The following is a 20,897-nucleotide window of genomic DNA, read 5'->3' on the forward strand; positions in this document are numbered from 1 at the left end:
AAATCAGTATAACTGTCGGGTTAATTTATATACGCTCTGTAAGCCTCCAACATCTGACACTTCACATGTTTACTGCCAATATAACACAGTGTAACAAAGGCCTTTTTTTATTCAGATACGGATCTTCCTTGTTTGAGAAGTTTGTAAAACAAATAAGCGAAAAGAAAGCAAATTACTTATGAATATTTTCAAATTAAACAGACTCGGAATGGCATTGATTAGTTGATTACTTTAGTGATAACATTAAAACTTGTCGACAATTTAATCAGAAGAATTTTTTCTCGATATTAAACTGAAAGTGAGCTTGATATCGCTTACGTAAAAAGAGGCAGGAAAAACCTCATATGTGGTAAAGATCGACAAAAAGGGTTCTAATTAGAAACCAAAAATAACCTTCATGAACGTTTTTCGACCTAAAACGTCAAATTTGATGTCAAGTTTACATAACGTACAAGTCCAGAGTTTATTAAACTGTTTCACAACAGCAAGGCGTGAGTGTCAAAGAAGACAAATAAAAATATTGAAGATCGTTCATACGAACTTACAAAACAAATGGTTGATTCTCACGAGATACAATCACGAGTTTAAGATGTTAAACACAAACTGCTTCTGGAACTGGTTTCATTTAAAATTTCAATTTTAATTAATGGGATTTGTAGAAACTTTGTTCAATTGAAGTGCAACGAGGAGCTTGACTGATTGAAAACGCTATCTGTGACTAAGACAAGCCCTTGAAATGTTATGCCAACAGGCAGATGCAATCCCCTCGTGTGCAGGGCAGAAATAATGAGAAAATTAATGTCATCTTAATTAGAAAGAAGGGCGTCTTTGTTCAGTCAAACGGGAGGGTGCCAGCAAGAAGATATCATTCAGAACCTCGGGTATCTTTTATTTGATCTTATCGTACACTTTATTGCCATAATAGAGTGGTTTCAATAGGCCATTTCCGAGTTGCAAGCTTTGGACTTCATTATTTAAGCGAGGCTAAATGCATAGTTTTTGTTATGAAAATTAGTTTTCATTCATATACAAGCAAACTAGTTTTGACATTAAAAGCTTTGCACTTAGCCTTGCTTTCGGAATGAAGTTCAAAGAATTTGGGAAAATGGCCTACTGTGTAGCTTTCTTTTCGCAACTGCTTAAGTTGCGTACTAACTGCGAGGATCTTTCTTCTATTTGATCTTTCATGCGCAGTTCAAAATATATGTTTCATATATTTACATTCATTTTCGTGGCCTGTGTAAAACCAAAACTAAAGTAATTACTGTAACCAATGACAACGGGCGCAAACAGTGGATGAACCAATCAGAACTCGAACTAAACAGATGTTAGCGGCGTCTAGCGCGGGAAACACATGCAAGCAAGTTTTGATTGGGTTTGGTTTCGTTTCTCATTGGTTGAGAAAGTCGCGCAAATTTTAGCAACCAATCACAGAGCGAAGTAAAGCAAAACCAAGCTACTGATGTTTGATTATCAGCGTATCACTTAAAGTTCAAAGTTATCTGCCGTTCCGGTTTTCAATACATGACATAAAAAATAGGGTTTCTCATAACTTATGTACAAACCTTTTGCAAGTCTTCAATTTTTATCATGGAAGCATTGGAGAAAAAATACCCCGGACTCAAGCGGTGAAATGTTAGTGCCATTTTACTCGCGTGGTCGTACGTGGGTTACTTATTTTAGTCTTAATTTTGACGACAATTTAAAATAGTTGTGAACTCACGCGAGTAAATAATTAAAAAAAATTTAGAAAGCAAATTTGATTTTTTTTTTTTATTTTTTCCAGACCACGATGAGTTTACATAACTCGCCCAAAAAAGTTCAGTTTATGAGTGCTCCTTTACATTTCCTGCAAAATTAATATTAAACGATCGGCGTCGATTGATCAATGGCAGCGACGCGTGTAAGACAAAAGATTTATCTGTGTTTTATCGTGTTGGTCTGAACTCGATTACATTTTTTCGATATGTTAGTTTCAAGAAGTTAAGGTCATTTCTTACCAATACTGCTGTTAACATGAACGATTTTGTAACCTTGCTCAAATGAGAAAAGAACTGGTCATTTGAGAGCGATGGTATAAGTGTCAGTCTAACAATATCTGAATACTTTTGTCAACTTAGAGCAAAAATACACCAGCCTTGTTTCCGTGTATAAGTGGGTTAGATTCTAAAGAAACTGCGGCGAGGTTGTGTTGGTGGGGAGTAGAAACGAATGTCTGGTTTATAACTAAAGGTAAATTGGCCACCGTAAAGAGATTCGAGTGCTAATCTTTCTACAGTGGCCAATTCACTTTTAGTTATCAACTCCGTTGATAAACCAAACATTAGTTTCCTCGCAGGCCTGACAAAAAGATTTCTTAAATAGACGTAGTGTATAGATAGTTCCCTTAACTTCAGGCTAATAGAATATAGACCGCAACGTATCTCATGAGTATAAAGGATTTACCTGAGTCTGTTTTTGTGATGGCAAACTGGAACTGCTTTTAAACTAGTTTTTGTTCAGTGTCCTTCCTAACAGTAAAACAACCTTTACAATACTAAACATTCTGAAACTTAAATAACTAACAAAGACCAGTAAAAGATACAACTGCTGTGTTTATTTAGTTTTCATTCACATAAAAGAGCAGATTTTTTTGTAGTTTAGTGATTGTGTATTTAGCTGTTGTGTTTATTGAAAAGAACCACGATACTCCTTTCTTCGTGTATTCTTCTCAGAGAATAGCTAGCTAGCTTTAATCATATGATTGACTCTAAAAATTGTCACAAGTAAGCGGGATTGTCTGAACGTTGACCGTTGGAGTCTGTGTTCAGTTTTCTCAGATTCCGCAGGGAAATCATTGCAATATTTTATTTCAGGAATTCAGAGTAGCCTGTTCGCAGTTAGACCTTCTGTTTTCTGAAACTCATTTGCAATCACATCATTTAATCACAGCCTGTGAGTAGGTAATGGAAAGTCCAAACTTTTTACTTAGGTCGACCAGGGTCTTTTTTTCTTTATTTCCCAGAATCCCACGCGTGAGTGATTGAACCAGATGACTAGCCTGAACGTTGACCAAGAACGGCTACTTTCTCATAAGATTTTCAGCTGCATAGGCGAAAAAGAACCCCGTAGTCTTAGGCACGAACAGCTCCTTATAGGCACATGAAGTGTACCAGTAGCACTTCTAATTTATTCAGGTCGCGGAAGCTGTCTTGGTCAGCGGAGCTGCAGAATAACCCATGATGCATTTCAGGTGAAGAGCGGTAGATTTTACAAAAATTGTGAAAGAAGTTCTTTGGGATCGAAGTTCTCCGTTGGTATCCGTTTCTCTCTTATTCAAAAATGCCATCTGGTAAACAAAGGGCTTCAGCTAATGCTCCCGATACATCTACTGTGTCTGTAAACGAAAAAATCCTCAAGGAATGCCACGATTTGTACACGGAGAAGGAAAAAGGTACAAATTCTCGTGTTTATATTTAATTGGCAGACTTGTGAGGTGACGTGGAATTAAACATTTAATTTTAAGAAGCCTGGATTTAATGATTTCAGGTCTTGTTGCCATTGCTAGTGGCTTGGGATTAAATCTTCTGGCTCCCAGAAAGAAGATCACTATTTTGTTGTTGGGAAATCATTCTGCAGGAAAGAGTTCTTTTATAAACTGGTGAGAATTAAATTTAATTTTGTATTTTTTTATTTGTTATAGAGCGCTGTTAAACTCAATAAAAGAAGTTCATTGATAATAACGATAAGGCATTAAACAATTTAGGGAAATTTTATTTTCTGACTTGATGTAGTCCTTCCTGAAAACAGGCTATATATTTAGTGGGTACAACTAACACCTTTAAGGGGAAGTTGGGGGTGGGGGGGGGGGGGGGTGGGGAGGATGATGGAAGACCAATAGTTATTATTGTAAGTTATTTTGCAAACTAAACCAACCTGTTGCCTCATTCTTTAACATTTTGAAGCATTTGAGTTAGCAAAAAACAAAAAAAGGTCACGCGGATCAAATTTGCGATCTTGCGATTTCATTGTCCCATAGTTCAGGTATTCTTGAGTAGTACATTGATGCACTTTCCCTTGGAATAAGAAAATAATTTAGATGCAGCTAGGAGTGACTGTGTATCTACTGTACGGTTACTTCAATATAGAGATCATTTTCTGTGGTTCTTTATACTTACTCTGATGCTACATGTAATGTATTTTCTTGAAACAGGTATGTGGAAGAACATGTTCAGAAGACTGGTGTTGCTATAGAGACCCAGGGATTCACTTTTGTCACCAGTGGAAAGAAAAGAGAATCTTTAACGGTTTGATATCTCAATGTTAAATACATTTCCTTGATTGGAAAGTGACATGATTTGTCATGCAGAAACAGCACATCTCGAAAATAAGTAAATGACTGACGATTTTTAACTCTACACGTATAAACACGCCCTTGACATTTCTGAGCCAGTTTGAGTCCTTGAGAAGAAAATTAATATAATTTTATATAACAAATTATAGACGATCGTAAAAGATAGGATTCAGAGTTTTTAAACAATCTTGGAAGGTGTCAATGTACCTCATCTGTATATGTTAATTTTCAATCAAGGACTTGAACTTGAAATTGCCTTTCATCAGTCAAAATATCATGGATATGTTATCTGTGTGAATTTTTATTTATTGTTCTTTTCTTTTTTTTTATCAACTTAAAACTCTGTTGTGGAAACATTTTGTGGTACCATGCTAGCATTTTTGTTATCTTTCAAAATATTTTTCTGTGATATTTCATTTTTTCTTAGAGGGTAATCATAAGGTTCAAACTTAATCGTTCTTTTTAATTATTAAACAGGGAAATGCCACACTGCATCTGTACCCACATTTCAAATCATTACAAGACCTTGAAGGTAATGTTTACCTGATAATTGCAAAAACATTAATAATTGAATAAAAGTACATGCATGTTTAGGCTCTAACCTGGAACTTTTTTTTTTCTGCAACTGTATTTTTTTATTTTCAAAACCAACAGTGTTACAAAAATATCAGCAAGTACTAGCTACATCATGCAAAACTAACATTAACTACAATAAGTCGACACTTACAGCAAAAGACTTACAGACGAGAGAGGCGCTTACAGAAAAAAAAAATGCCATTATCATAAGCTAAGCAGTTTTCTACAGTTGTTTTCTAACCTGAAACTTGATATTTACACCAAACAAGGTCCAGGTTTAGCCTAGATTTCACTCTAGGGGGTATCTTAAGCCTCATTAGTCTCCGTGAGATGAAAGGCTAAGTGCAGCTGCCTAGATGATGGAAGATACAATCTATGCCTTAAAAAAAAGATAAATTTACCAGGATCACATTTACACCACCATCTCCACCTCCTTTAAGCTTGCAATGCCACGGTTACGATCTCCACAACATGCTGCCAAAATGCCGGACAGATAGATGTACATGTAAGAACAGTTTTTTCCAACCATGGTTTTCAATCTTTGTAGCTGTTTTCCCATTCGTACTAGGGGTTTCTAGAAATTTACGCTTGTAATACATTTAGGCTAGCTCTTAATTTGTAACCCAGTCCCATCAGCTGTAACATTTTTGAGTTTTTGTAAAAAAAAGAAACACTTTTATCATTTTTGTTATTCTTGTAAATATGTTGAAATTTGTCTGATTAAAAGATGTGATAGGATTTATTAATAAATCAGCATTATTATTATTATTATTATTAGGCTCGTCACTGTCTTATCATCCTGAATCTGCAGTCTGCTGATGTCACACACCAGTACAATAATTTTCTCATACCACTTTTCTAGGTGTTGTTGATTACTTAACAACTGAAATTTCAACATCAAAGCAAAAGAAGTTCAGTTTGGTAACTTTTGTTGACACTCCTGGACTTGTTGATGGAGATATGAAATACGCGTTCGATGTGGATGATTCTATCCTATGGTTGGGTGAGTTAGTCATGTTATTATTCAGTCTAGTTAATTTGTACATGTTTTTCTTGCAATCTTTAAATTTCTCTTAACGAAGCTTGAATCATTCTTTTTTTAATTATACCAAAGTGAAGTGGCCATCAAATTAACGATGCTTGTTATTGTAATGTAACAAAAAAATATCAACTGGAAGTTGGCAATCATAAGAGGTGATGTTTTCTTGACTGCTTTTGTTGATGCATGTGAAGATTAATATGTGGTACAAAAATACTACAACTTCTATTAAAACATATTTAATTCTGGAATGTATAACGCTCAACACTGTGCAATTCTTTTAATTTGTTGTTTAACTCCTTTCATCAGTTCTATCCCCTAAAGAAGTTCAGAAAAATAAAAATGAAATAAAAACTACTTTTAGCACCAAGGTTTGACCTTAACCAAGTTCGAAAACCTCATTATAACGTTGCTACTTAAATGCAGCTACACCGGTGAAGAAACCTAAGGCCACATGAATACGAATATAGTGAGACAGTAAATTTGCTTCATGTACATTAACAAATAATGTTTACCATTTTTGCAGGCAATCTGGCTGATCTTATTTTTGTGTTCTTTGATCCCATTGGACAAGCACTCTGCAAAAGAACGCTAAATATCGTTGGTAAGTTTGCTGCAATACCCTGAAACCTATTTATACATATACACCATTGAAAGGTGATTTAAAATGGAAGTTCCTGTTACACTCTGGTTATTTTCAACTTCATTGAGGTGTTTGAAGGTTTATGGCAACCATTCAAAAATTTGTTCTATACAGAGAAACTGAATGAGAAGCATGCTGAGAGAATCAGGTTTTATCTAAGCAAAGCAGACACAGCAGGACATGAGAGTGATAGACAGGTATTTTGTCAATATTACTTGGTTTCTGTATGTGGAGACACAGGCAGGTAGCTAACAGCAAGGCATTAAAAGCTGGGTGTCCTGTGTCACTATAAAATTTAAAAAAATAATTTTTCACCATTGAAATCTCTATTACAAGTCCAAGCAAAATACTGGATGTAACATTTATTTGAGATGGGTATGCCCTCATAGCAAGAAGCATTGTATGAGAGACTGCCAAATTATGAAAAAGTACTCTGTCAAAAGTTTGCATTTAAGCTTTTCTACAGATAGCATAGTAGAAAGTACCAGCATTTCTTGCAAGAAGAAGATTTTTTAAACTAGTGATATTTATGTTACGTTTACATTAATTTTAAGTTTAATTTTATGTGTTCAGGGGTTTTATTACAAGCAGTGACCAGGGTACTGGCACCTATTAACTCTGAACATGATACCTGCCTTTGGAAAGATTTACAAACAAGAAAAAAGAATGAGTGGTGCCCTTCTCTGCAGCATTAAGAACCCTCATACCCCCAAAATTTATGAAATTAAATTCTGTTGCTGACATAGGTATCTTCAGAATTTATTACTTTAAGTTATGCAACTTCCATATTCATAACTATAACACAAGAACCAGTCCAAATCTTTATCTGGATAAAGTAAATCTTAAGTGCATACAGCAATCCTTCTTTTATAAAGGGGCACAGATTTTTAATAATCTTAACATGTCTTAAGTTAGGATGTTTATAAGAATTTTTAGCATTTTCCTTTTTTCTTTTGAATTGTTAATTGCAAGATTGTTGGTCTTTCTATCTTTTTAGTTTTTAACAACAGGACCTGCATTGATAGCAGTTTTCTTTAAAACTTATGCAGTTATCCTGGATAAACATGTTCTTCTTATTTTTATATTTTTTCCCTTTTTTTCGTTTGGAGTAGAAGGTGTTGATGCAGATTACCCAGGAGCTTTGTAAAAGACCAGGACTCAACAGAGCGGGATTTGAAATGCAAACAATTTACATTCCAACATTATTGGATAAGGTAAAACAAAAACATTTGCTAACAGCCATCCCATCCGTTATTGGCCCTTTGCAGCTAACGGTCACATGGTACAGAATCTGCCATGCTGGAGAACAAGCTACGCACTGGGACATACAAAACAAAGAAAATTCAAGTTTGACAGGATGAAGTTGCTTTGTTTTGGATGTCCCAGGGTGCAACTTGCTCTCCAGCAAGGTGGTTGTACCATGTGTCTGTTAGCTGCATTAGGGCCCATTCTTGTTGGAAGGATGGTTTTCCTTTAGTGGTAAAGAAAAAAGTACATTTGAACCTCTCCTAAGTACAGACACCCCATAACATCTATTACAGACAGCTTTCTTGGTCCTGGGGAGGCTATCTAGAGAGGATTATAGAGTGGTGGGAATAAATGTAGGCCGATAAAATTATTCTGTTATGTGGGCACTTTGTCACCATGATCTAATCCAAATAGTTTTGTGAAAAGTAACTCACTTAATTAGCTCTGTTAACGGTCACTTTTCTGGCCCCAATAATGTCCAAAGAAAATGGGGTTTCACTGCAGAGGACATGAAGTATGCATTGTATAAGCCCGGGGGTTTCTTGAGGTCTCCTCGCCACTTCTTACTTCTTCTTTTACTATTATTATTCACTGTAAACTTATGTAAGATCTTATTCTATTATTCACTGTAACTTTCTATGAAAAATAATTATGTACATGTATGTCGTGGTGAATAAAATAAAAAAATAAATATATAAAAAATATATAAAAAAAAATTGTGTAGGAACATCAATGCCAGTTTGTTCCATTAATAAATCCATAAATAAAATAAATAAAAAGAGATTTTGTTTACAGCCCGCAAGGTGTGCCAATCAAATTGAAGACATCTGTAAGGAAGTGGAGAAGACAATCAACCAGACCATACAAAATACACTAAACACACTTGAAAAGGATTGTGAGAAAATTGCTGACTTGGTGGATAAAAAATTGACTGCAGATACGTGAGTATATCGCAGCGCTGTTTTTCAAATCTGCAAGTTTCTTTGTACATAAAAATTGTGGTATTATGGTACATGCTGAAAATGGTGGTGATAGAATTGGAGGAGGTTAATACACTATTTACAGTACTGTAGGTCACATTTTACAAATCAAAGAATTGTAATAATAAATTATAATTATCATTTTTTTAGGACAGGCTGCAGGTTTATTGGTTTATCCACAGTACAAGTGCAACTCTTGATATGTGGACTAACTGTAAATATGTTTTTTTTTTTTTGGATGTTGTATTCTAATGTATGGTAAATCATTAATTCTTTGCAGGGAGGCTTGTTCTCACAATCTCCGTGCCAGAATCAAGGGCTTGTTTTTCAGTTTTCTGGGTATTCTTCTTCCATTTGTATTGTTGATCAACTTCCTTGCAAGCAGCAGTGCAAGAGGAACATTGGATGGGCTTATTGGAAAAGAAGTTTCAGAAAAACTCCATGATTATACTGTAAGTATTGGGAAGAAACTGCAGAGTGGCTTCGGGCACTAGTTGTATTTAAAAAATCATTAATTTTGATCTTATGACACTTTGGTTACTGTAATACTGTTTTGTGGAGGCATTTAATGCATCATGAAATAAGGCCTTTGGATGTACGCTGAAAATTGATGATATGTATATGGTGCCGTTTGTTTGTTTTATAACTTGAATGAAACTTTGGAACCTTGCAAATTAAGGCCAGTTGGCAGATAAATCTCTTTTCTCCGGTTGGGCTTTCAGTTTTTTTTTTTTTATCAAATTGAACATTTTTTTTATTTCAGTATACACATAATTTAAAAACAATTTCTAGATAAAAAAGCATTACTTTGAAATAGTTGATGATGGCACCAGTGGGTCTCTTCTATAATATTTATTTAAGGGGGCCCTTGAATTGTGAAAATTATGCAAAGTTGTGCTCTAGAATAAACGTTGCATTGTGTATGTTTATGTTCAGTTTACTCTGCATTGTTGTCTCTAGGCTCCTGTTGAGAAAATGTGGTCGTCGATCCCAACACAGTACCATAACCACGCCCTTATAGGGATGCTAGTGTTCTCCTTCTTGCTGTTAGTTGTAGCAAAATTCCTCTCAAGGTAAGCATCCTGGTTTGTTACATTTGTATTTTACAAAAATTGCCAGCGTTAAATTTGTGTTTTTGCTTAGCATGTGATTTGTCTGGAAGAGAAGGCAAGTATGTGTAGTTACAAAGAACCCTGTCTTGTAGTGAACTTATTAATAAGAATTGTTTTTCTCATTGGGGGTTGCTTTGGTATGATTCCCACAGCTTAAAGTACAAAAAAAGAAAAAAAAAGGAGATTGAAGAAATAGACAAACAAGTAAATGTATGTAATTATCCAGCAGGTGCAAGCCAACATAAAATTGGAGGCACTTTAGGCAAATCAATTTGTATGATCTCAGCAATATTTATGCCTAACACTCAGCTTGTAATATGTTTTATTTTTCCCCAGACTAAGGGCTACCCTGTCACGGAAGCAGAAAAGACTGCTGTTAGACCAAAGAGCGTATGTTCAAGGATATGTGAAAGGACACAAGGTGCGTGTATAAACACATAGTATACATAGACTTCTCAGTTTGTAAATTTTGCATCAATCGCGTAACGTTGTTTTGTTTTGTTTTCAAATCACAGGAACGGCTTTACCGGGAATACCTTCAGCAGAGTGTGGGATCCCATGATTTTGACACCGTCAAGTTCTAAAATCCTGATAGCCGTTAGCGCAGTCTGCGAGCAAGCTTTTTAACTGCGAGCTCCTCTCGTAGCTCGCTTCGCTCGCCGATCGAGCCCCAAATAAGTCTCGCATGAGAGCGAATAGAGGGCCTGCTCGCAGGCTACCGTTAGCGTAGCGATAATCAATACACGCCGAGGCCATGCTAATTTAAAGACTATCTTATTTGTGATGAAAAATAAACAAATAAATTTTATATTCACGAAGATTTGGTGCTTGTTCAGTGAGTATACCGTCTATCCTCTTTCATCCTCTTAGAGGCTCGTTCAACAATATCAAAGGCTCTTACGAGCCAGCGGATGAATGAAAAGGATATTGGGTACGGTGCCCTCTTTTGTTCCTGCACATACGTTCTGCGCATGTCGGTGTGGTCCGAGAAACTTGCGTTTCTTAGGGCGGTGCCTCGTGCGCGGTTAATGATTAGGCGAGAAAGTAGATCTTAGCAAGGACTTGTGGAATCCAGAATGAAAATTGGAGATACCCACGTAATTGTTCGGCGATAATTAATCTTCAACTTGGAAACAATGCCTGACATTGTTACGCAGTTTTAAAGTTTTTTTTTTTTTTTTGAGAGAGAGAGAGAGATTTAGCATCGCGTTTACGTGAAACGGCAAACGTCATCTTTCCGTTTCACGTAAAATAGCGTGAATCTTTTGATTTCCTTTTTCGAAATTTGATGAAGATGTTTTGCGACTCACTGTGGTGAGTTCATGAAGAAAAGTGCGATAAGAAGTGAGTTATGAAGGATTTTTAAACATGAAACTTAATTGGCCCTAGTATGCCGGAAAAATTATTGGGGTGCGGGTTTTCAACAATTAACTACTTATATGTATAAGAAAAAAAGGAAGAAATACTTACGTAGTTCTCACTTAGACGGCAAACGCGAAATAGCCTATTTTCACGCAGAAACGGCAACCGGCAAACGCGAAAAATGGCGGGAAAATCGTGGTCACGTGGTCATTTTTGACGTTCGCGTTTCACGGATACGCGATGCTAAATCTCTATTGATTGCCAAACGGCGGCCATCTTGGATTTTTTTATCTCTTTTTGAAAAGAACACTGAAATTAGCTAAAAAAAACATGAAAGTTACTGTAGGAAAGGTGAAACATGTTCATTAAGATCAGGAGTATTATAGCATCAAATTCACGCCAAATTGTTTCAGATAAATTTCTGGAAAAGTCACGAAGCTTGAAAGTGTTTGCTGGAATAGTAAAAAGAGTCTCGTTGTGTGAAGATGGCGCCATAAATTCGTCGACCTACACGCGCGCGCACATCATGATCTCGGTACGCGCACGTATTTTTATTTGAATACGACTGCAAATGGCGAACACAGCTGTGCTAGTTTTTTGTACCCTAAAGGAGACAATGTCGAAACATCGGTTTTTTTCCCGTTCCACGGCAGCACTCTATTTATCAACTCCTTCTTATCTTGTTGAAGGCGCTCCCGGCGCAGTTTGTACACTGTTATCAACTTACCATAAATTCGTTACCTTGGGCGCGCGTTTTGCGCAGCTGTTTTACCCACGGATTCCAGCTCCGACAAAAATGAACGACAGTCAGAATTCTCCCGTCAGCACTGACTGCAAAGGGGCATTGACATCACTGGACAAACAAGATAAGTCAATTAATTCCTCAAATCATGTATTTGTAGTCTCGTTCATTATCGAACGGTAACGTTATAGCCAACATTATTGCATCTTAGTTCTCTTTGTTTGAGCTGAATTCATTTAACCTATTCCTGATTTAACCATTTCATCAGTAATATGAAGCCTTAATATTTTCTGGTCTTATTTAAGCTAAGTAAGGAATTTGGATCAAGAAATTACCAAGCGAACAATTTAAACTTCGAGGCGGTGGCTTGAACAGAGATAATTTGGGGAACAAGCCTGCTTGCCTTCGAATGGGTAGAAATTCAAATAAGTGCCTCAGAATGTATTTTTGATCCACGTAAGTCTTTAATTGAAGTCTAAAGTCAGTTTGTAACAAAAAAGACAACTCCTTTGATTATTTTATGAAATTAATAATTATTCCGTTGACTTCAGCGCGAGCTAATGATGCTGGCATAGACGTCATTTTCAAGACAAAAAAACATCACTATAGCAACTGGAAGTGTTTATCTTTCAGTCGCAAGAAAGACAAAGATTGAGAAAGCGTGAGAAACATTCGCACCGTTAAGGAAGCTTAATTTGTGTTTTATTCAGCGATATTTTGACCGTAAAGGTAAGTAAACACTTAGTAACCCAAGCTAAGAAGTTTTTCACTAGATTATTTTTCATTGTTAAATGCAAAGAAAAATTAGACGAAAATTTTCTTTACACTTGTTAGCGCGTGGCAAGCTGATGTGTTCTTGCGCCGCGCGTCGTAAAGTTCTTCGCTTTATTTTTCCTAGCTATCCCAAGTTAAAATGAGGACGACACTTTGAATTTTTGCACGTTTCAGCAGCAAGATCTTTCCCAGTGTTAGGTTTTATTAATGTCGCTTTCAACAAATACAATATTTTGCTTTTTTAACCCAAGTCCTTCACGCAACTGGTCATCGCTTGTTTTATTATTTTTTTTTTTTAGCGAAAAAAATGGCGGGGAGGATTTCTCAAGAGAATATTAAATAATCTCTCGTGAAACAAGGTTCCACCAAGTTATACCTTGAGATCGGGAAATGTTTCCCATCAATTTGAACAAATGAGCAAGTGCATCTTATTTATTTCAAGAGGAAATAGTACTTTTTTTAGAACCTTTTTCAGCTAAGCACAGAACACCGACCAAAGATACAACCTTTTTTTCTATCATGGAATCCTAATTGTCACAACTGATACAAGCATGCAACGTTCTAAGTAAATTTACAACGGTTACTGATGCAAACACTAGAGTAGAAAGAAACAAACTGTAATTTGAAGAACATCATCTTTTTGCCAAAATGTCTTTTCAATTGCGCACTTTGCTGGCCGACATTAAAAGACACGAACATACAGAGGAAAGATCGCGCAGTTACCTCACTTCATTCACTGAACTTAATTTTTCCCTTCAGAATCAAACAATATGCAATCCCAGGAAAGTAATTCCTGGAAGATTGACCTACCCGGAGGTGGGTTCATTCAGAAACCAGGGGCACAACTGAGACCAGTGTCCGGAGAGGTAAGCATGGCGCACACAGGCTTGGGGTTGTTTGATGGGAGAACAAACAGAGTATTTCTTGCTCATAATAAATGTTCCTTGTGGTTTTCTTGCCAGATTGACCTACCCGGAGGTGGGTTCATTCAGAAACCGGGGGCACAACTGAGACCAGTGTCGGGAGAGGTAAGCATGGCGCACACAGGCTATTGGTTGTTTAATGGGAGAACAAACAGAGCATTTCTTGCTCATAATAAATGTCTCTTGTGGTTTTCTTGCCAGATTGACCTACCCGGAGGTGGATTCATTCAGAAACCGGGGGCACAACTGAGACCAGTGTCGGGAGAGGTAAGCATGACGCACGCAGGCTATTGGTTGTTTGATGGGAGAACAAAGAGAGTTATTTTTGCTCATAATAAATGTTTCCTTGTGGTTTTCTTGCAAGATTGACTTACCCGGAGGTGGGTTCATTCAGAAACCGGGGGCACAACTGAGACCAGTGTCGGGAGAGGTAAGCATGACGCACACAGGCTATTGGTTGTTTGATGGGAGAACAAAGAGAGTATTTTTTGCTCATAATAAACGTTTCCTTGTGGTTTTCTTGCAAGATTGACTTACCCGGAGGTGGATTCATTCAGAAACCGGGGTCGGAACTGAAACCCCCATCCGCGAACGCCGAGGTAAGCATGATGCACTCCAGGCTATTAGTTGTTTGATGGGAGAACAAACAAAGTATTCCTTGCTCATAATAAATGTTTTATTGTGGTTTTCTTGCCAGATTGACTTACCCGGAGGTGGAGTCATTCAGAAACCTGGGTCGGAATTGAGACCCCCGTTTGATGCGTCCGCGAACGCTGAGGTAAGCATGACGCACTCCAGTCTACTGGTTGCTTGATGGGAGAACAAACAGAGAGCATTTCTTGCTCATAATAAGTGTTTCCTTTTGATTTTCTTGCCAGATTGACTTACCCGGAGGTGGTTTCATTCAGAAACCGGGGTCGGAATTGAAACCCCCGTCCAAAACATTCGCAAACGACGAGGTAAGCATGACGCACTCCAGGCTACTGGTTGCTTGATAGGAGAACAAACAGAGAGCATTTCTTGCTCATAATAAGTGTTACCTTGTGGTTTTCTTGCCAGATTGACTTACCCGGAGGTGGATTCATTCAGAAACCTAGGTCGGAATTGAGGCCGGTGTCCGATGAGTTTGACAGCGCCGAGGTAAGCATGACACACGGAGGCCATTGGTTGCTCGATGAGAGAACAAACAGAGTATTTCTTGGTCGTAATAATGTTTCCTTGTGGTTTTCTTGCAAGAGTTACTTACTTGGAGGCAGATTCATTCAGAAACCAGCGCCAGAGTTGAGATCTGTGTCCGATGAGCTGGCGACACCAGAAAAGGTTATTCCTTCCGGAGTCGAAAACTCGTCGGACACACGGCTGTCTTTATGTGCCTCAATGTTGCAGCATTTAAACGTTGATAAGTTCTGTACTTGAGAATGATGTATTTAATCAGTAAATAACACAGGCATGCTCTGAAAAAAAACCGAGTGCTCTTATCAGGATTACTAGTTCGGATACTCATGACACAATAATCATGCTGTTAACATGATTGTGTTTTATAGGAAAGGCAAATGCTCATGGAAAAGCTTGATGAACTCCTGGCAAAACGAGCCGCCAAAGAAAATGCCCTTCAGGATCTTCTTACTGAAGAAAATTCTCTGACGCGAAGTCTAAAGGACGTGAACGATGCCCTGGATTGGCATGGCAACGAGCTGTCGTGGATGACGGAGACTTTGCGTGCAGACAGAAACAAAATGCTTGCTAGATTGCAAGAGAAGAAAGCGCGTCTGGTGGACTTGCGAGAATTTCTGTCCTCTGTTGAGAGGGAGGAACGCAAGGTCGCCAGCTACAAGATAATCGCTAATGAAAGCCGAGCCTTGAGAAAGAGAATCTCCGAAGCTGTGGAGGAGAAAAAGGTTTTACTAAAAAAGATGGACGACCTTAAATGGATGGAAAAATTGTCAAAGAAAAGAGTCAAACTCGTTCTTCAGGAGGAGAAAGCGCTTTGGATGAAAATTAGCGAGAGAGTGCAGTGGATGGCCGAGAACGGTCAGCTCCCTCTAAAGCTGGAAAACGAGGTTAGTACAATAACATAACATAAAGTGGATTTCAATTGAGTGTCGTAAAACCAAAACGGTAATTTCTCTGGCCAATCACAGCAGAAGTAAACAGCGCAATGAACCAATCAGATTTTCGAAGCAACACATACATGTCATCAGCGCCAAGCGCGGGAAAACGCGTGCGTGCAAGGTACGATTGGTTTTGCATCTCATTGGCTGAGAAAGTAACGCGAGTTTTGCTAACCAATCACAGAACGCAGTGAAAAAAAAAAAACAAACAAACAAAGCACACATGAAATTCTTTCGACACTCAACGCTACTGAAACCCCTAATATAACTTAACTAGTTTATTCAGGAAGAGACAAGTTAAAAACTCCTGAAAAGGGAAAACTGTCTTCTTTCTATGTAAAAGTAATTTTCAGACAAATTATTATTGCAATTAATATCCAGCAGACACAACATATTTCGGCAACTTGTACCAAGCAGACATATATTTTGGAAGTGGGCCATTGCGCTACTTAACTGTTTCGCTCATCATTTGCAGAACTTACAGTAGCGCCTGGAAATATTAGTATAATGAGTTGCCCATCTGTTACTCTTAAAAAATTCACTTGAAGCGGTCGGCCTTTTTATACCGTTACACAATTCATGCCCGGGTCATGGACGAGAAAGTTGCTACCCCTTCCCCCAGGGGATACTTAATAAATTTTCGTACGGGATGGGCCTGGCTTTTCTCCTAATAGTCCTCTTTACATTCGGGGCCTTGCTGTTGTTTAAGGCAGGTCGCTCTTACAAACGGTAACCTTAACCCACTTCTCGCATCATTGCCACTGCAGTTGATAATTGAATACCAATTTCTATATTACCATTGTCCGTCTTTAGCGTCAACAAGCTGCAAAGGATGAAGAGCTGGTTGAACAGGACCAAGCAGGTTCGGACAGCGAAGATGTCCAGGTGGAGAAAAATCCTGACGAATCAGACAAGAAATCAGTTCATCTGTTGGCTGACAAAGACGAGGAATTGGCTAAAAGGGACCAGAATTGTGATGAAAAACAGGAAGACAGGAAGGAAGAAGATCAGACGAGCTCCCAGAAGGTAAAACCCTGGAGTCTTACAGTGTTTTAAGTATTTGTGTAAAGCGCTTGTTTTAGTAGAATTTATAATATAAAGAAAGGTTATTATTAGTATATTAGTGTTCTTTAACTGAATTAATTAGTAAATCTGAACTCTGAATCATTGTAATTGTATATACAGCATTGAATCTAATGTAATTAATTTAACTACAATCCAGGTAATTGTTTATGGCAAAGCGCCATTGGACAGCAATGGATATGACGCTATAGAAATAACGCATTACTATTATTATTGATCAATTAATAAAAACATATTAATTAATTGGTGGCCGGTTTAACCACTCTTCTTGTATCATTTGTTGTTCCAGTAAACAGTTTCTTTTATGTTGTTCTCTTGTAGACGGAAAGTAAAGATGTCCAGGCAGAGGAAAATCCTGCCGAATCGGACAAAAAATCAGTTCACCTCGATGAAAATCAGAGCGGAAAAGAAGAGGAGTTGGCTAAACAGGACCAGGATTCTGATGAAAAACACGAAGACAGGAAGGAAGAAGATCAAACAAGCTCCCAGGAGGTAAAAACCCTGAAAGACATGCCTAGAAAATTGTTTTAATAATAAGATACCAAAACGTTTGCCATATGATTTAGGCTTTTTTTCGTAGTTTACACCGATTACTCGATAATGCAATGATTTCGTTTTAATCTAGATACTAAGACACTATATCATTCCACTATTATTTATTATATGTAACATCATCGAATAAGATATATGTATTAATGTTTGTAAATCGTTGATAGTATTGGTTGTGGAATGATAGTTTAATGATTAAATGCTGTAAATGTTTGTACTAGAATTAACAATTAAACTTATAAAAAACCAGTTCGACTTCACCTTAGGTCAACTGCCCAGAAATCAAAGACGAGCCATTAAAGGTCAGTCCGGCTTCAACCCAGGCCAAAAGAAAATCAAAGAAAAAAGAAAGTAAAAAAGAGAAAAAGGAAAAGAAAAAGAAGAATAAGAAGACTAAAGATGACGAACAAAAGAGTGAGTAGAAATCTTTAATTTATTATTCAGTTTAAAGGGGAAGTATCACACGAATTTGATGGCATTTCAAAACCCAAAAATGTTTGTCTGTCGACAGAAACAAAAAAAATAAGTGTCCAGTTTTGTTATAAGTTATCATCCCATTGCACTAATTTTAAACCAGTCTATTAGTGCCTCTGGCCAGAGACAGAGTAGGTCGGAATAGATTGAAACTTGAAAAATGTTAGGCTAATGTTTTTCAAGTTCTCGCATTTTGTTTCCAGGCCCCAGTTGTTCAATTAAGGCCGGATAACTTTATCCAGTGGATAAGTCACTATCCGACGGTTTCAATATGTGCAAAGATTTCAGTATTTCCTCTTGTACAACCGAATATGTGCACTCTAACCACTGCTTAGTTGGGAAGTGTACGAAAACCTTGGACAACGTTTAACGTGAAGTATATTTTAGACGCTGAAGAGTGCCTTATCCAACGGATAAAGTTATCCGGCCTTTGAACAACTGGGGCCAGAATGCGCTTGAACAGATCACGAGTTATTCCTTTAAAGAATTTAGCTGATGTCTTGCTCTCGATGTTCTAAAATTATTTTGTAGCTAAGTGAAGGTCTTATTTCACCATTTTCTACAAAAGAGGTCAAAAGCCCCATGACACTTTCCTCTTTAAGTTATTGTTCATTTGGACACTGGAAATAAAAGAAACTTAACTTATAAGAGTAGAGAGCAAGACTTTTTTCTGTCATCCTACTACGTTTCATTGGAGACGGAGCTGTCATGTTACGTTGTGCTGTGCACAAGCCAAGAATCCGGAATACAAGTGATAACTGTTGGTTCCTTTTTCTTTTCCTCATTTTGTACAGAAGTGTTATATGAAGGGATGCAATTCAAGGATTCCTTGGAAATGGACCAACCGGGAGGGACCTGGGCAGAGACATGCTCTACTACTAGTACCCAGTCCGTCGAGTCAGCAGCAGTCCCGGTAAGCGGCAATTCTATGAATCCGTTTAACCTATCAAAAAAAGCCTTTATTTTTTACGGAATTGCCTGTTTGATTGTCTCCAAGACATGGGTAAAGGTTCTGTAAGCGATCAATCTGAACCGGAAGGAAATAAACGAAACCATGAATTCTACCCGAGCCTTTCTCGTATCCGTCTATAAAATGATATTACACCAAGGAACCGACCAGATTGAAAAAAAAATATATAAACACTATTTCACTTAGGAAGTTCATTTTTTTACCCCCTAGCCACGTTTTGGAGCGAAAATCGTAAATCTGAATAGAGACTTTTCATGATGACGTTACGGCAGCCATGTTGGTGTACAAAACCAATCCTTTGGGAGTTGGACTCTTTTCTTATGTAAAACCTTCTTTTGTCCCAATAAAATTGCATGGCTGCTAGCCACGTGAGTGAAAACGCTCTATCCCTTATCTGGCCTCTAACATTTTTTTGAGATTTACACTTGCGCCGGCTCAGCCTTCAGTCCGAATTTTATACCTAGTCCTTAATCCGTAAGTGTGCTTTTGTAAGTAACCCTATTTAACCAGGGTAGCCCATTCAGCTACGAGGCTGGTATCCATAGCCCCCCCCCCCCCTCCTTTCCGCCACCCTGGTCGTCATCATCATGCATCATCATCAGTTACCTTTTCTTACTTGCGAAATTCTCGTTGTTATTTATTAGTTTTAAACAGTTCTTCGTTTTCTTTATTGTAGCCGACTGTTGTTACAGTGCAAGCAGAAATACATCACCCGACAACTAACCACAAACGGGAGAGCATGCGCAGAAACTTGAGACTCAGTGACAAGCAGATTGCTGCACAACTCGCCAGCAACCGAGAGCAGCTGAAGTTAGCTGAAAAGATTGAGGTTATTGAACAACTGGAGTTGCAGGAAAAAGGCGAACTGGTGCAAGAAGGAAATGACGAGGACGAAGGAGATGACAAAGAAAAAGAAGAAGAAAACGCGGAAGAAGAACAGATAGAAGACGTGGTGATATTTGAATTCGAAGAAGACCTGGAGGTCGTGGAGGAAAGCTCTAAGAAGGTAAATATAATATCACGATGTATCTGTTAAGATTTTGAACTAAATGCGAAGACAGCTGAGAAAACGCCGCTAGCGTACTCAGGCTAACTCTCTCTAGGAAGGTCCATGTGAGAGCTGAAACTACCGGGGGAGGGGGATTCAACGTCATGTGACACAGTTAAGCATGCTGGAGTCGCGGTGGCCAAGTGGAATGGTATCGATTATTTTCCTATTACAAAAGGAAGTATCGCAATATCAGTACTTTGGTATCGATGTGGGCTCATCATTAGTTTCTACCTTTAAACAAATAAACAGTCAGCAGAAATACTTGCTCGTTGTGAAAGAAAGCACTTTCTTTAAGTCAAAAATCTTTCAATTTCGTTTCTTTCAGAGAGGCTGCTTTTCCTTTCTGAGGAACCTTTTTAAAAGATTCAAATTTGGTTCCAAGAAGACACTGCCGCCTCAGAAGAAATCCAGAACTGCTCGTCGAAAAGAAATGGCGGCTTGGGGCGACACACTTCACACACCCACTGACCTCATCACAGGCGAGGTATTGATGGCTCGCCAAACAGTTTGACTCGAAAAGAAAAGAAAAATTATATTTTCGTATAAATTTTTATATTCAAATATTGTAAAAAGTAATGTAAATATTATTTGGGGATTCGTTTGATTGACCGATTACTGACACCAAAAGCTTACTAATTCAGTTAAATACTTTAACGTTTATATATCATGTGAAAAAAAAACATAAACGCTGATTTTGTCATGGCCTTCAACCTTGTTGTATATATGTTACTAGCATGCCGATTAACGAAATTATCTGAATTTTCTTGATATCTTGTAATGTTTCATGAGCACATCGCAAAATCAGCGTCAATTGTACAAACTGAGTTCTTGCATTTAAGAGGGTTTGAGAGGCTCTGGGATGATCATTTTTTTTTAGTTTTGACGGGAAAAAGCAAAAAAAAAAAAAAAAAAAAAATTCAAGCCACA

The 20,897-nt window shown here is 37.7% G+C and overlaps 2 protein-coding genes across 22 annotated transcripts; both read left to right on the top strand.

The window, feature by feature from the left end:
* Positions 1-3,242: 3,242 nt before the first annotated feature.
* On the top strand, positions 3,243-10,751 carry LOC146452593 (uncharacterized). The gene is made up of 13 exons (XM_085097592.1): positions 3,243-3,433; positions 3,529-3,640; positions 4,193-4,286; positions 4,811-4,865; positions 5,772-5,912; positions 6,475-6,552; positions 6,706-6,788; positions 7,704-7,805; positions 8,635-8,780; positions 9,100-9,271; positions 9,780-9,892; positions 10,268-10,352; positions 10,447-10,751. Exons 1-13 carry the CDS (start codon positions 3,322-3,324, stop codon positions 10,513-10,515), a joined length of 1,362 nt encoding a protein of 453 aa, XP_084953718.1. The 5' UTR covers positions 3,243-3,321; the 3' UTR covers positions 10,516-10,751.
* Positions 10,752-11,737: 986 nt separating this feature from the next.
* LOC146452594 (uncharacterized) lies at positions 11,738-20,891 on the top strand. Of its 21 annotated transcripts, XM_085097487.1 has the most exons (17): positions 11,992-12,045; positions 12,079-12,764; positions 13,569-13,675; positions 13,772-13,837; positions 13,934-13,999; positions 14,097-14,162; positions 14,260-14,331; positions 14,430-14,510; positions 14,611-14,691; positions 14,792-14,872; positions 15,277-15,792; positions 16,657-16,869; positions 17,248-17,418; positions 17,742-17,889; positions 18,744-18,862; positions 19,596-19,925; positions 20,296-20,891. In XM_085097487.1, exons 3-17 carry the CDS (start codon positions 13,580-13,582, stop codon positions 20,479-20,481), a joined length of 2,292 nt encoding a protein of 763 aa, XP_084953613.1. In that variant the 5' UTR covers positions 11,992-12,045; positions 12,079-12,764; positions 13,569-13,579; the 3' UTR covers positions 20,482-20,891. The 21 variants fall into 21 exon arrangements, with proteins under 21 accessions (XP_084953611.1, XP_084953617.1, XP_084953614.1 ...); XM_085097485.1 differs by having other exon boundaries at positions 11,738-13,675; XM_085097491.1 differs by lacking the exon at positions 14,260-14,331 and having other exon boundaries at positions 11,739-12,764.
* Positions 20,892-20,897: the final 6 nt, after the last annotated feature.

Source organism: Pavona decussata, unplaced genomic scaffold (genome assembly GCF_977016875.1).
Source record: "Pavona decussata unplaced genomic scaffold, jaPavDecu1.1 SCAFFOLD_366, whole genome shotgun sequence".
NCBI lineage: Eukaryota > Metazoa > Cnidaria > Anthozoa > Scleractinia > Agariciidae > Pavona > Pavona decussata.